This window comes from Nicotiana sylvestris, chromosome 1, assembly GCF_000393655.2.
Source record: "Nicotiana sylvestris chromosome 1, ASM39365v2, whole genome shotgun sequence".
NCBI lineage: Eukaryota > Viridiplantae > Streptophyta > Magnoliopsida > Solanales > Solanaceae > Nicotiana > Nicotiana sylvestris.
The window spans coordinates 147,585,058-147,600,085 of NC_091057.1; the positions used below are offsets into that span (position 1 = coordinate 147,585,058).

Genomic DNA, 15,028 nt, shown 5'->3' on the forward strand with positions numbered 1-15,028 from the left:
ATTAGTATATGTCCACTTTGGACCTTCATTAATTTAAATTTGTGCCGAAAAATTTATACCCAAGGACCTTAACTATAATTTAACTTGTGACGAAGTTTAGGGGTAAATGTAAATGGTTATAGCAAAATACTTTCTTTAATATTCATTTTATAAAATTTATAATCACTGTAACAATCTTCTAAACCGCAAAATATGCATATTTCAATTAGGCTCCGTTTAGTATTTGTAAATGCTAGTTTGACTCCACGCGTCAATCCCAATTAGTCCAGTCCTAAAGTATGTGCTAACACCATGTGCGGGGGGGAAAAAACATGCTTTGACCGATTTAGTAGCGCGAATAAAATGAACTGTCATTTATTCTTGGTTTCATTTTTAATTATTTTTTCCTTGTAATTTCCGCTTTCTCACCAAAACATTCTTCTTCCTTTTGCGAAAAGCTTCACAAAAATCTCGTGACTGTTGTAAATGGCAACTTCCGCCTTCAAATCCACTTCCCGTAGAGGAACCACCAACTCCACTTCCAAAGCTCCTCCTCTTATCCGAAAACGATCCTTGAGTGTAAGCGCCGTTTCCAGAACCTCGTCAAAACTCGACATTGATTCAGAATTCTCCAATAAATGCGACAATCCTCTCTTCTGGACCGAGAACGACAAAGATAAATTGAAGGAAAAGGAGAGTTTTAGCGGAACAAGGAAAAGTTCAGTTAGTGATGTTGCGGAAGAAAGGGGACGGACGGTTACGAGAGGGTCCTCCGGTGTTAAAAATGGGATTGGGCGGAGTGTTTCCAGAGTTCGAGGTCGGTCTGTGTCAAGAGGACACTATGGATCTGCTTATGAGGTTTGTTATCTAATGTTTTGTTCGTCAATTTTGGAAGTTTTCGCTTTTGCAATTTGGAATAAATTTACAAATTAGTTGTCCTTTTTGGAGTGATATTTCTCATTTATCCTTTAGGATTTGGTAAACAAACGTAAAAATAGGATAAAATGCTGGCAAATAATTAAGGCTTTGGTTATAAAAAATATTTAAGCAACAATTTGATATAATCATAGTTTTGACAAATACAGTTAATTGTGATTTAGAGTATTAGATTGTGCAAATTTCGATTTTTTCCTTTATCGTTTTTGATTTTATTCTATTAATATGGAATAGTAGTTAGATTTTGGAGGTCGTAGGTGAATCTGAGATGTTATACCTAAGCTGGAAGTATAGTTCTTGTCAAAACTTAACATGTGGTTGTATGTCATGATTTTAAATCGTCTTTGGATGGTCTACTGCTGATTCAAATAGGCCAAAAAAGTAGATACAGGGAGTTTCTCAATTTGAACAGATAGTCTTCCACCTTGGCATGTACTCTAGTATGATTGATGTAATGCCATGGTCTTCAAAAGAGGTATCATCATTTTCGGTAAAAGTGGCAAACTGGCAGTGACTTGGTGAACCATTATTACTATCAGATGTGATTGGGTAGTCTATATGGGTACTATTCATTCTATTTCACAACGTAGATGGATATTACTCATTTTATTTGAGTTGTCAATCCCAGGGAAAAACTTAGCGTGACAACTGCTTTGTATTATTAAGTTACTAAAAGAATTTATGCTGTTTGCTCTGAAAAGGGTATAATATATGATGAGTTATACGTATTACAGAAACCAAAAATGTTTTTTGGAAGTTGCCTGCTATATGTGTGCAATCTGTGCTGTATTTGAACTTGATTTTACATTTGCTTATTGTTTTGGTGTGTCAGAATTGTATTCAAATTGGACCTTTTTCACGTGCTAGATTCTTACTTAAATTTAACGTGATCTTAGAGTGAAAAGGAGCTACAATCAAACACCGTACAAAGACCTTTGTCGAAAAAGGTAGCTAACAGTTCAAAGAATTCCAATATAGTTAGAAATGATACTGATAGAAGCGGCCTGGCCAAGAGCTCACCAGGAGCAATGAGGCATGGTCAAGTCACTGAGTATTCTGAAGATGATTCTGCTGTGAGTATAACTTGTATGGTTGCACAATAACCGATTTCGATTATTTTAGGCTGCAGGTGTGATATCTTAGATATTTTCTTTTCCAGTGTAGTGTGCATATTTCAAATTGGGAAGATGGAGTTTCAGCATGTTCTTTGTCAGAAGCCGAAGAGAAGACCATAAAAGCTTTTTGTGAGCAAGTGAAGGTGAGTTCTTGTTTGGAGCATATCGTAGTCCTGTTTATCTCACTATTAATAATCGCCCTCTTCCTCACACTGTTTAGAAAGTATGTTTTTGGCGCGTGTCAAATAGAAATTAGCGTCGCATTTCTTGCAAGAGAGTATATTCGTTGTTCTTCGACAATAGGATCTCTCGTATATTTGTCTTACCAAAATTTCCATCGTTTTGTTCTGTCAGTAGAATTGGTCCTCCTGTTAATTGTTCTCTTTATACCAATCCAAACAGCTTTAAAGTTGTCAGAAGAGCTTATTTTACCTGCTTTTGGCATTTCAATTCCAAACTTCAAAAAAATGGAAGGATAAAGTAAGATGTGAGTGAATAACTTGCACTATCCACCAGGCTGCATCTCTCTCCAGACCTTCTTTCTTTTTCCCGTGTTTATGTTTGGTAAGTGGGGCTCTATTCTTGATAAAGAAAAGCAAATTGGGAAGACAGGTCTATAGTTTATGGTAGAGTTGGGAGCCCTGCTGGTGTAGGGAAAGGGGTTGCGGAGATGGATGGAATTCATTAGTTTACCTAGGAGAATGTAGGATTTTGTGGGTTCACTGAATTTGCAGGGTGCAGGGGTTGGGGGGGGGGGGATTGGCTGCAGGTGGGTTTGAAGGCTCCTGGCTGTTGGAAGAGAGGCAGTTGGAAGTGGATTTTTCACTCTTCTGTTCGTTTTACTTGGATTATTGGTTAAAAATAAACAAGTTTTTCCTGCTAATGAAATTAGAAACCTCTTCGTGTAGCATTCCTTAACTGCTTATGCTGTATATTGATTATGAACCTGTATGATCGTGGGAAACAAAAAGCATGAAAACTGTGTAAATTTTGTGATTCTAGCTCATTTGCTCAAGAATATTAAAAAATTTCATTCCTTGTCGCTTGTAGTGGAGTAACTATAATATATCTACCAAATGAAAAATAAAGTCTTCTACTAAAATAGGATGATGTTTGACTTAGTTCCACGGAAACAAAGTTTTAATGTGATATAATTGGGGACTAGGATGGGAACTTCAAAAACTAGGGTTTAAAATTGTCAGAGGCTGAATAGCTAGGGAGCAAAAAGTGTGATTCTCTCTATTTCTGTAGATACTCCATGTAACATGGTTTTGGCATCTTTATTATGTTTCAGTCAGATCAAAGTGACCAGTGGGGTGCTGATACTGCTACTAGTGGAATATATGAAACTGTTCGCTCTGAAGTTAGGCGTGCTATTTCTGATATTCAGACTGACCTTGAAGATGTAAGTTCTAATGGTATCATGGATGCAAGAATAACTACCTCTAGTAATTGCCATGGTATCTGATGGTATACAGACTACCTTGAGACTAACTTTTCTTTTTTTATAAGTACCGTCTTACAATTTGATTTTGCAAGGATGTGAGTGTTATTTTTGTGAAGATTCTCAATCATTACTTTGATTATGCATGTTGCTTCTTTTTTATCCATTTTGGTCATTAATATGAGTATGCATGTGTCCTTTTAATCATTTTAGTCTTATCCATTTTGGTCATTAATGAGTATGCATGTGACCTTTTAATCATTTTAGTCATTAATATGAATATGCATGTGGCATGTTTTAATTCAGTTTGGTCATTGATACAAATATGCACATGGCCTTTGATAACTAGAGATAAGGGAAATCAAAAGACTTGTGAAAGGTGAAATTTTTTGTCTGCGGGGGAATGTCTTACTTTCATTGTCCATGTTGGTCGTGGAAGAAATGTAATTAATGATATCTTTAACATGTCTTTTTCTGGGATAAAGATGAATGTGTTTTCAACTTAAGCATTTGCTGTTATTATGCATGCTTTTACTTAAAAGCTGGCTCTTACATTTTTTCTTATTTGGTGTTTGTTTTAGGCTATCCGAAGGAACAATGTTAATGCTATTGCAACTGCTAATGTTCCTGATATCCCATCTAACTTGGTCAAACCTGAGGCTGTTGAATTGGTTTTAGACATCAGAAGGGAATATGCCAGAAAACTTGATGAGGTGATTCTTTTCATTGAAGATTGATAGGGGGATAATTCTTTTGGCCATTATTATATGGTGCTTCTGTATCTGCTGTTTAAAGTGAAAGTGCACCAGGTTCTGTTGGTTGGCTCAGATTTTGCTACATTTCTGGTTGGCAATAGGTCTAAAACTAAGGAGTATTCTGATCTCACAGTTCCTGATGCCCGTGTTACGACTGTACTCATACTTTTCTTTTAATCTCCTTATCATCCAGTGAACTTCAATGTTACATAAATTTTGCAGTCTGAAGAACGGGCTAGAAAACTTCGATCAGATCTGGCTGTTGAAGAGCATCGAGGACAGGAGATAAGTAGGATTCTCAAGGAGATACTGTCTGATCCAAAGCCCTCACCTCCTCAGAGATCTCGTGCAGGAAGAAAAGTAGGTTTTCTTTGTTTTTTGCCTTCTCCATCTCTAACTTAAAAAAGAAAAGGTGCTAAATGCAAAATTTAAGCTTGTCTTATAATGTTATTATAGTATTCTAGTTGATGTAGTATATAAAGTTGGTATACTTCTTTAGCTGCAATGGTCTTCCAGGGCATTTTAGATGCTGTGAGAGCAAATTGAAGTATTAATAGCAGCGACTGTGTGTGTGCAGTAGTATATGCAGAAATAGGTGCATCAGAGTTCTCTTTGTCATACTCTGGCTTGAGATTAAGGGAGCTGCTGGCGTTTCCTCTTTTCTTCTTTCTTACCTCTAGACAGTGACCATTTCTCACAAGAATATCCTGGTTCATCCCTACATTTTTTTGCTTCTGGATCCAGAATTTTGGGAGCCAATTGAAATCTTGTGGTTGCATAGACTAGACTAACTCTTTATCTTTCCTTATTCTCTCTTTCCAGCCCCCTCCTTTTTTTCCAGATGAAGTAAAGCATATGGAGTTTTATTAGGATGGCTGGAGTGGAGAAGTGCTACAGGATTGCTATGCAATAAGGAAATACTTACCCAAGTGAAATGCAAGTTCTATAAAACTTCGTGAGACCAGTATGGTTGTATGTTGGCCAGAATGCCGTCAATGCCCAAATTGTCCTTATGATGTATTGTAGAAATGTGGACTTTAATACAAGATTAGGCTAGATTAGAACTTTTCACATCCATCAGAAGGTATTACACAAACAAGATAATGAGATAAAGCTGCATTGATCATGTCCTTTTGTTACTTTCTTTCATCCTTCTTGCCATTCGACTTCAGCAACTACTTAACGGGTTCTTTTGCTATTAAAATAGTAAGAAAAAGTTCTAATGTCTCTTATTGGAGAGGCTCCACCTATATCTGCACTGAACTTGAATTTTGAACTCACGCACTGTCATCTGACCAATTTAGAAGCTGTTATGAGCCTTCTGTGCCATAATGTTTTGACATCTTACTATGTATGCTTACAATCTTTGTCCTTGTATTTCCACTGCAGAGAAGTAATGAGAGGAAAAAGATGTCAAAACGTCTTACTGAAGAAGCATTATCATATTTTGATGAATGTGTGTCCATATCAACCTTTGATAGCTCTGACTTCTCAGCACCGGAAGACCTATCTCGCAGCTTAGGTGGAGCTACTACTACAACTGGTGTAACCGCTCCCATTCTACTAGGGAGTCCAAGCACTATGTCAACGTCTTTCCCGGTAAGTTACTCCAACTACAAACAGGTTCCTTTTTTGATCCGATCGATGGTTTTGACTTCAATGCTTCAGCATCAACTCGTCTGATCTTTAAACAATTGAAACACTGGTTTTATCATTGGCATTGAAGGGTGATGTTTGTGTGATGGATTCTTCTTCATATGCTCCTGAGGTGATTAGTATATCATTGCTCTCCGGGGTATTCAAGACATGTGTACTTTACTGCTCATTTTGACTGCTAAAGTTATCTTAATAACTTATATCCTGCTTTAGAAAGTTACCCAAGTAGTGTAAACTGCAAGTGACTGCAATTGAAAGACTCGATATTTACATAGTATAGATTCTTGCCGTATTAACATGGGTAAAGGGGTGGACCCTTTTTCCACCAAGCTGCACCATATGCCATTGGTCCTTGGACCGTTCTCGGTTATGTTGCGGGGACTCTCCAAAATGATGTCACACCCGTGTTGGATTCTCCAAAAATACACTGCTTTTGGAGAATCCGACACGCGGCCCGGCGACATTTTGGAGAGTCTGAGCAACATAGATTCTCGGTTATCAAAAAAGAATGTTTTAGACCCCTCATAAATCCAAATCCAGAAAAGTTTTTCTCATTATAAATTTAAAAATAATGTAAACATAAAATTGCAGACCCCTAATGGGACTCAGATCGTATAAGAACTGGAAAATCGCCCTTCCCTTTGTGTAAATGGAGATGCAACTTCCCTTTAACTATCCCTTTTTGTTCATTTTTAGTTAATCCCTTTTATTTTTAATTCGTGTGGGTTGCAGATATGGTGAGCCTGTGAGATGTTTAATATTCCACCTCCATAAGCTTTGTTTGTGAAGCACTGAAGCATGATCTTTGATGCATAATTATACAATAAACACATCTAGCCTCCTCTGGCAGCAGCCTAGGCCAGCAAATTATGTATGGAATTGGAATATCTAAGCTCTATTTCTTTTGCTTATTCATCAACTTAAGCGAGCAGAGAAAGCAACCTTCAATGTCATAAACCTATATTAGAATATCCTCTCCTTTTCTCCTTCCCCTACCCTTATTCATTGGCGCGCCTATTAGGAAAATAGCATCTTAAATTACAGTGAAGAATCATGATGGTGGATTACAATTTAGTCATACATACAGTTGATTTTCTTCTAACAGATAGTAGCTGACCACAATCAGCACCCAGAGAGTCATGAGGGTTCAAGTTTAACAGCTAACAGCTGCAATGATGATCCTCTACTAGATCAAGTCGAGCAAAGAGGCAGTGATCCAGTGAGGGGACAACAATTCAAGTTCTCTTTTGGTCACAAGTCACCAGAAAACTATTCGAATCATGATGACTTACGGAGTTACATTAAGCATTGTGAGAAAGATGTGTTGAAGTCGGATGGTACCAGAGCCTTTTATGATGCAAACGAATATAAATTGCAAGGTCATACAGAAAGCTTACTATCTGGCAGGGTAATCTTTAGAAACAGGATAGATTCTGGTAGTCTACACCTGTGTGATGGAGGTTTTCCATTTACTTGTTTTCCGTTTGGTTTTTCTTGAAATCTGTGTTTTTTTGGCTATTTGCAAATAAGTATTGAGGTTTTTATTGTTACTATTTGTCAAAAATATATTCAGCTTGTTCAAGGGTTAAGAGTTACTGTAAAAAATTAGAGAGAAAGAAGAAAGGCGAAGGTCTAATGATTGAAAGGTAGAAGATAGTGAATGGTACACATTTTGACACCCTATGGCCTCTGATTTTCAATAGGTCCATTTGAGGATTCATATTTCAACTTTAGTTATATATCTCTAATTATCCCTCTGGGATTTACTGATAAAAAATGTATTCCTCTGGAATTTTTATTAGTAACATTATAACTTTTGAAAAGCACTTTGGGCTCGAGTTGTTGAGCGTTACTAATATTATTATTGCTGTTATTATCTTTAACTTTTATGGTTGTTATTATCTTGAACTTGCAGGTACTTCCCAGAATTACCTCAATTACCGTTTTGTTTGTACAAGTCCCAAATTTTCTCTAGTATGTTTTTCCCCTTTTTCCCTTAAAACACTGCTGAACACAAGCACGCATTAGCACTTTCATGTAATGGTTACGCTAAAACAAAGTGAGCTTCTTCAACTCATGAACTTACAACGAGTAGTCCTTTTAACAGTAGAAATTTAGACACTAGCCATTTCATATTCAAGATGTAAATGCCAGATGTAGTAACGATGGACAACAAATGAAGAGCAAATTCACCCAATCGGGTTGAGAGAATTGAGTTTTACATTTAATATGCACACAAGATGCAATTAAAATTTATCCCTATCGTTGGTAGTCTCCTCTCACTCAAAACAACAACAAAATTGAATTTAATTTAGTTGACAACGGCATTTATGTTTGGTGTGTGCTTTGCTTGCATAATGAGTGTTAAGTCCCGTCCCTTACAACATGACCTCCGTAAAAGGGCACAGACGTTTTCCTTTCCTGCATTTTTATAACTTACTGGCGCCATTTAAATATGAAGGGCAGGCTAACCCTTATCACTTTGACAGTGTAATCAAATCTCAAACTAAAAAGCAGATAAGCGACAGAAGTTGCTAATAAGATTTGGCAAATATTGCAACTTCATCTGCTGAATTGCCCGTCATCAAGCACTTCTTTGGTCCCTCAGGCTGCTCAAAAGGGAAACATCTAATGGTTGCTCCTGTTTCTTCTTTTACCTTCAATTCTTCCTCGTCACTGTTTTGTTAAGTATTGCATTAACACATCAGTCCCAGATCACCGACAAAAAATATACAAGAACTGACACCAGATGCGAAACAAATGAAAATATAAGAGGTTTACCTAGCTGACCAAGGCCCCCTCGCCCATTTTCCTTGAGCTATTGCCTCCTTAAGCTCATTATATGAAGACACATCAACGATGTTACTGGAATGATACAAGGCAACAGCAAATCAGACAGAAACTCAATATCCAACAGAAAGAGACGCATGACACGCAGACACCAAGGCAAATGGTGATGGTAAATCTTTGATACAAACTCTACACATATTATAATCCACAAACCTGTGAACATTGAAAAACTTTGATAGCCAGCAAAAATATTATGAAGGTTAAATATCACTTCAACAACTGGTAAGCTCAAAAGCTTGTTAAGGTTTGCATAACTTGCATTTATAATTGGTACAGAATGCTGAATGTATACTATGTGCAAAAAAATGCATTAGATTCTATTAACAAGTTACAAACTTAGGATTATCACTCTTGACTTTTTACGAAGCGTCCAAATTTGAACTTCTATTTTAAGCTTAGTCACAAGTGCATTGTTCTTCGATGCTTCTAAAGGCAAAATAGATGTTCATCTTACATTATGCAACTAGGTCCTAGAGCTATTACAGTGAGGAATTTTAGTTCGTCCTTATCGCATACTTTTAGAACATGTGCGGGCTTCATTGGAGTCAGTTTTCTTGTTTTCGCCCATGATATTTCTAGTAATTTAGGTCAAACTACAGTTATAATCAAATGAAAACCGAATGGAAGAAAAAGTGTGCGGCAGAAAATGCAGTTCATTGTACTGCAAGCAAAATAACAAAATGGTTAGAACTTACCTATCACGAAAAGTTGTTGCCCTTTCCAAAAGGGATGATTGAACCTCATTCAACTTGTCTATGACGTAAGCCACCAGGGATGAAGGCTCCATGGATATTCCAAAAACCTTCCCTTGCTTTCCGGGAACATCTCTCCTAGAGATGACCACGGTTCCACTTGAAACATCTCGGGGGCCAATTTCAATCCTCAAAGGGACTCCCTACAAGTATTATCAAACAAACACTTAACATTTGGCCTCAGTCATGGTGGCAGATAAAGCCTATAACCATGTGTACCAACTCTAAGCACTGATTATATCATCCTATCCTACTCCAAGAAAACAGTCAGAGTAGAAAAAGAACAACTTCATCCAAAGAAGAGAAATATCAAAACTAAGGCCAACAACACAGCAATCATTTTTAAAACTACCAGTGACTAAAACACCTGGCTTTCTACTTGATGAAACACTAAAACGCATGTTCTCACAGATTTCATTTGGTAGTCATTTCTTCTGAACTTTAGGTCCATATATTGTGACTTCTGAATTTCCATAGAGATACACACCTTCATTTCATAGAAGTTGAATTTCCACCCAGGCGTTCTCTGATCCGTGTCATCAATCTTCACTTTTATCCCTACAGATTGTAAAGCTTCTTTCACAGATGATGAAGCAGTCAGAACTCCCGTCTTCTCATTGTCCTTCTTCCATATTGGGACAATAACAACCTGGGATCATCCAACAAGCAAAATATTCAATCACCATGACCCACTGGTCGAAATTAACATCTTCAGAATGCCATTATATGTGTTAGTACACAAGATAAAGGAAGAGATGAACAGCTAGCAAGCTAAAATAGAACACAACGCAGGGGTATACAGCAGATCAACTCAATTTCTGTCCACCGAATTATATGTAATTTGCTATTCCTGTGATACTACTTGAGAATGGTGATTCACAATCAGAACTTTTAAAAGCTGCCACATAAACCAGGCAATCACACAACTAAGACGATTACTCAAAACTTGCTAGATATGAAAATTAACCAGTCAAAAAGAAGTTTTAAGAACCTGCACAGGTGCCAGCCTTGGGGGCAGCAGTAAGCCGGCATCATCCCCATGTGTCATGATAATACCTCCCACAAAGCGAGTGCTAATTGCCCATGATGTCTGCCAAACATGTTGTCGTTGCCCATTTTCATCTGTGAACTGTTTAAACATTAAAACTGTTATACTAAGATAACCAGTTAAACAAAGAGGATGAAAGACACTCCGACTGAAGGTAATTATCAACATATTCATATTTTTTACATTTCAAATTTACCTGTGTATTAAATGCACGCGAAAAATTCTGACCAAGGTTGTGGCTTGTGCCAGCCTGCAAAGCCTTCCTGTCTCCCATCATTGCTTCAATTGTATAGGTCCTTGAAGCACCAGCAAACGTCTCCACCCTAGATTTCCTACCTGCAATAACAGGTATTGCAGCTTGCTCATAAGCAAATTTTATATACACATCGATCATCTGCATTGCCTGAAGTTCAGCAAGTAGCAACGTGTTATAAAAAAATTAGTAATGGCACTAACTAGAGAATATAGGGGCATATAGAAAGGATAAAGACCTCTTTTTCTGCTTCCTCTGCAGTGGCATGGGCAGTATGGCCCTCCTGCCAAAGAAATTCAAGCGTCCTAATAAATGGTTTGGTTCGCATCTCCCATCTTGTGACATTTGCCCACTGAAACACATTAGATGGTACAAAATGAGAATCAAAATAGTTTCATTTCTTAGAGGTAACACAGTAAAAATGAAGGATGCGATTGAAAGAAACCTGATTGATCATGAGAGGAAGATCACGGTAACTGTGGATCCATTGAGTAAACATATGATTAACAATTGTTTCACTAGTAGGTCGAACCTGCCAGAACCTCAAGAAGGTAAAAGATCAAACCCATATTCAGATCATACTGTTGAAATATAACCAGTATTCAAGATGACATATCTTAAATAACTAAAATTTTAAGTTAAAACCTCTGAGCAGCTTTGGAATATTAACTAACTAAATACTCTTTCAAAAGATCGACAGTTAAGCCATCCTGGCTTCTAAAGTCACAATGTGAGCAATCAACTCATTCTTTTTGTCGCAGACGCAATTATGGTGGATGATAATTTCAATTCTCAGAAGAACATGGTAACTGAGGATGATAAGTCGTTATAGTGGGGCCCTTCCCGTAACTATTACCCACTGACACAACCAAAATTTGGTAAAATGGCATGAGTCTCCCCTGTGCTTTTTTCCTGTACGTCTACTACTTTTGCCTTAATCTGGATATGTCCTACATAATAGTATTTATATGTTTAAGCTGGTAGATTAGTCTTTGGAAAATCCTTCTTTAGGTTGAATTCTATAGGCAAAAAGGATTAAGACAAGCTTGGCCCAGGTGGCGCGGGCACACACTCACAGACACATTACAAAGTAATTTGACCAAGCTAGTTTATTGACCAAGATAATTCTTTTGATGAAAATCAAGCATACATTCATAATTAGGGGCATAAGCTCATGCTATTCATAAGAATCTTCCCAAGTGTATCCAATTGAAATGAGAAGGTTAGCAATGGTTCAAGATTGCGGGGATTTAGTTTCCTTATTCTTGGTTTTGGATGGCCCATATCAGTTACATTTTCAAAAAAGTGGGCGTATTTGCAGGGTTTTTTTTTCACTAGGTAATTGGAGGTACTAGCAATTTACCAGTATATTTTTTCCTTTCCCACACCACCTTCAATCCCTTTTATTGTGGTAGAACATGGATTAAATGATCCACTAAGAGTGCACCTGCCATTTTACTAGTACGCTGTATAAGACATGTCAATAAAGAGCAGAAAAGTAAATAAATGTCATAAAAAGGTGGTGATATTTTTTTGACAAAGATAAAAGGGCAGTGATATCTTTTTGACAAAGATAAAAGGGCAGTGATATCTTTTTGACAAAGATAAAAGGGCACTGATATTTACCACAAGCTTTTCTTCAAGTTCCTTTCCTCCTCCAACAGTAACAAGAGCTAATTCTGGACTAAAACCCTCAACATGACTAGCTTCTTTCTCAATGAAGGAATAGGGTATAAACTGAAATAATAACATGTATGAGTGACACATGATGAAACTAAAACAACACGCAGAGTTATTCAATAGAAAAGTAATATAAGCAAATTGGAACTACCAGAATACTCTCTCAAAAAGAAAAGAAAAGAGTTAACTAAGTCATTCCAAGGAAATATCATTTCTCGACTTTTTATGCAATATTTGAGTGACATAAACAAATTTATCATTGTGCAAAAATTGTGCGAAAAGGATAACTCTGGCACGTAACCACATGTAAGAGCGAAATTTGATAATATGCAAAGGGGGATATCCAGGTGGTGCTCATAGATAATTTGATATGTCATACTATCATCTCTTTTTCCTAACTCTAATACCACCACTTGTAACCAGACAGTGCAGAAGGACCTTCACTGACATATAATGACACTATAACACGAAAACGAAAAAAACTATACTTTACAGCAGTGCTATCAACATGATTATCAAACTATCAAATCGATTCCAGTCTTCCCACTCCGTTATGCTCATGCACTTTATAAATGTCAAGGCAAAGAAACAAAAGATACATTAATATATCATCACATGCTAATCACAAAAATGAATCCACCTTGAAAACGTGTGCAAATACTTTTCTCAAAGCAGATGAATTTGCACAGGAAAAGCCTTATATTTCAACAAAGATAAAAGCAAAAGTTTCATTTTTTACAATAAGATCATAATAACTCATACATCAATTCACGGCCAAATCATAATAACTCAGACATCAATTCATGGCCAACTCCTAACCTACCATTTACCAAAAACTTCATATTTCAAGTCACACTAACAGTTACTAAGTAATGAAATTCTAATTCACAAGGAAAACAAATGTCAAAAGAAGAAGACTCCACAGGTTGAAAGAGTAACTCCACCTGAGGGAAATACATATTACTGTGTCCAGTTTCTTTAAACTTCACATTCAAGTAATCCTGCACCGATCAACAATTAATAAACCCAATCAAAAGAAAACTCACATATCACATTAAAGTAAAGTTCCAAACGAATAATGGTGCTTCCATATAAGATAGAACCATCTAATTTTCAATTCATGTCGGATATTAGTTCCTTATTTCCTAAAATTACAATCTTGACATACTCAAAAATTAGGAAAGTACTAAAAACCACAATTTTCAATAATAGTCTTATAAAATATTCTAGAAATTGAAAACAGGGAATTAAAGCAAATGCAACTATGCAAGAATGCACTTACCCTGTTGAGAATTAAAGAAAAAAATTGGCTCGGGCTACTCCAAAATAGTTAAAATATAAACATATTGAGAAAATTTCTTCTTTCTGACAAATGAATGATGTTCAAATTCATCTCGGGCATTAATTCCTTATATTTTACAATAACAACAACTATACCTCAGTACCAAACAAGTTGTGTCGGCTATATAATTCTCACTGTCCATGTTTCTCCATTTAAGCTCAACTCATGTCATCATCATGCCAAATTAATTTCTTATATTTTAAAAAAAAAAACTTTACATACCCAAAACCCCTTAAAAGTACTATAAAACACAAATCAAAAACTACAAATATATTAAAAAATGGTCGTTAGGAAAAAGAAAAAGAATTAATCAACATTGGAATATTAATTAGAAGGTACCTGTATAGCTTCCCAAATAGCGTAACCATAGGGACGAATAACCATGGTACCACGAACTGGACCATAGTCAGCAAGCTCCGCATTTGCAATTACATCTAAATACCAAGCGTTGAAGTCCTGAGAACGCGGAGTTATCACTCTCTCTTTCTCTTTATCTACAACTTTGGCCGACTTTCCATCTCCAAGTTCTGTAGCTACCGCTTTCTCGGCGGTGCTCTGCGCCGAGAAAGGTCTACGGAGAGGAAATCGGAGGCGATGTTTCAGTGCCGGCGGCGACCTGACGGAGGAGGAAGTGAAGATTGAAGTTAAAGCGGGTAGCCTTAGCGCCCCCATGGGTTTTTCTCTTTTTTGAGTGGACTCTGGCTAAAGGATTTGTAGGACTTTAGATGAGGAAAATTGCTTCTTTCTTTTTGGGGACTCTAAACTATCAAAATGAAGAAACTATTTTAATAAATCCTTTTTGGGGAATTGTCAATGTCTTTTCCAAATAAGACCTACTTGGGGTTTCAATAGTTTTTTCATAAATCACTATAGTTTAGTGGCTATTAAATTTTTATATCTATCATATATATATTTACCTGATTGTATTCGTTATATTCGCGCTACTGTATTCATGTCGCATAATTCGCCTAATAAGTAGGGAGTCTAGCTATTTAATAACGGAAAGAAGATCAACTAGCGCGCATCACTCTTAATTTAACTCAACAAAATCAATTCTACAAAATTTCATCGCTACTGTGGTGTATTCTATGTATTCACGTGACTGTATTTATAAATACAGTGAGGTAATCCGCCTAAAAACAGGAATTACAGTTATTTAATTTTCTATTCCATGTATTCGCGCGACTATATTTATAAATACAGTGAGGTAATCCGTCT

General features: G+C 36.6%; 2 protein-coding genes across 2 annotated transcripts; one reads left to right on the top strand and one right to left on the bottom strand.

The window, feature by feature from the left end:
* The first annotated feature begins 368 nt into the window (after nt 1-368).
* LOC104236075 (uncharacterized) lies at nt 369-7,768 on the top strand. Its single transcript, XM_009789933.2, has 8 exons — nt 369-837; nt 1,812-1,988; nt 2,075-2,173; nt 3,325-3,435; nt 4,056-4,187; nt 4,452-4,589; nt 5,619-5,828; nt 6,991-7,768. Exons 1-8 carry the CDS (start codon nt 466-468, stop codon nt 7,381-7,383), a joined length of 1,632 nt encoding a protein of 543 aa, XP_009788235.1. The 5' UTR covers nt 369-465; the 3' UTR covers nt 7,384-7,768.
* A 294-nt stretch (nt 7,769-8,062) lies between these two features.
* Nucleotides 8,063-14,520, bottom strand: LOC104236076 (proline--tRNA ligase, chloroplastic/mitochondrial). The gene is made up of 11 exons (XM_009789939.2): nt 14,150-14,520; nt 13,413-13,469; nt 12,415-12,525; nt 11,234-11,320; nt 11,027-11,140; nt 10,732-10,938; nt 10,479-10,616; nt 9,975-10,136; nt 9,431-9,630; nt 8,667-8,750; nt 8,063-8,561 (listed from the first exon to the last, which is right to left on the bottom strand). Exons 1-11 carry the CDS (start codon nt 14,480-14,482, stop codon nt 8,420-8,422), a joined length of 1,635 nt encoding a protein of 544 aa, XP_009788241.1. The 5' UTR covers nt 14,483-14,520; the 3' UTR covers nt 8,063-8,419.
* Nucleotides 14,521-15,028: the final 508 nt, after the last annotated feature.

Coding starts and splice junctions, on each gene's coding strand:
- LOC104236076 (XM_009789939.2), bottom strand. CDS start 14,482: ATGGGGGCGCTAAGGCTACCCGCTTTAACTTCAATCTTCACTTCCTCC. Junction 10,617..10,731: donor CGCGTGCATTTAATACACAG/GTAAATTTGAAA, acceptor ATGTTTAAACAG/TTCACAGATGAAAATGGGCA. Junction 8,562..8,666: donor AGGGGGCCTTGGTCAGCTAG/GTAAACCTCTTA, acceptor TTAACAAAACAG/TGACGAGGAAGAATTGAAGG.
- LOC104236075 (XM_009789933.2), top strand. CDS start 466: ATGGCAACTTCCGCCTTCAAATCCACTTCCCGTAGAGGAACCACCAAC. Junction 3,436..4,055: donor TTCAGACTGACCTTGAAGAT/GTAAGTTCTAAT, acceptor TGTTTGTTTTAG/GCTATCCGAAGGAACAATGT. Junction 4,590..5,618: donor GATCTCGTGCAGGAAGAAAA/GTAGGTTTTCTT, acceptor TTTCCACTGCAG/AGAAGTAATGAGAGGAAAAA.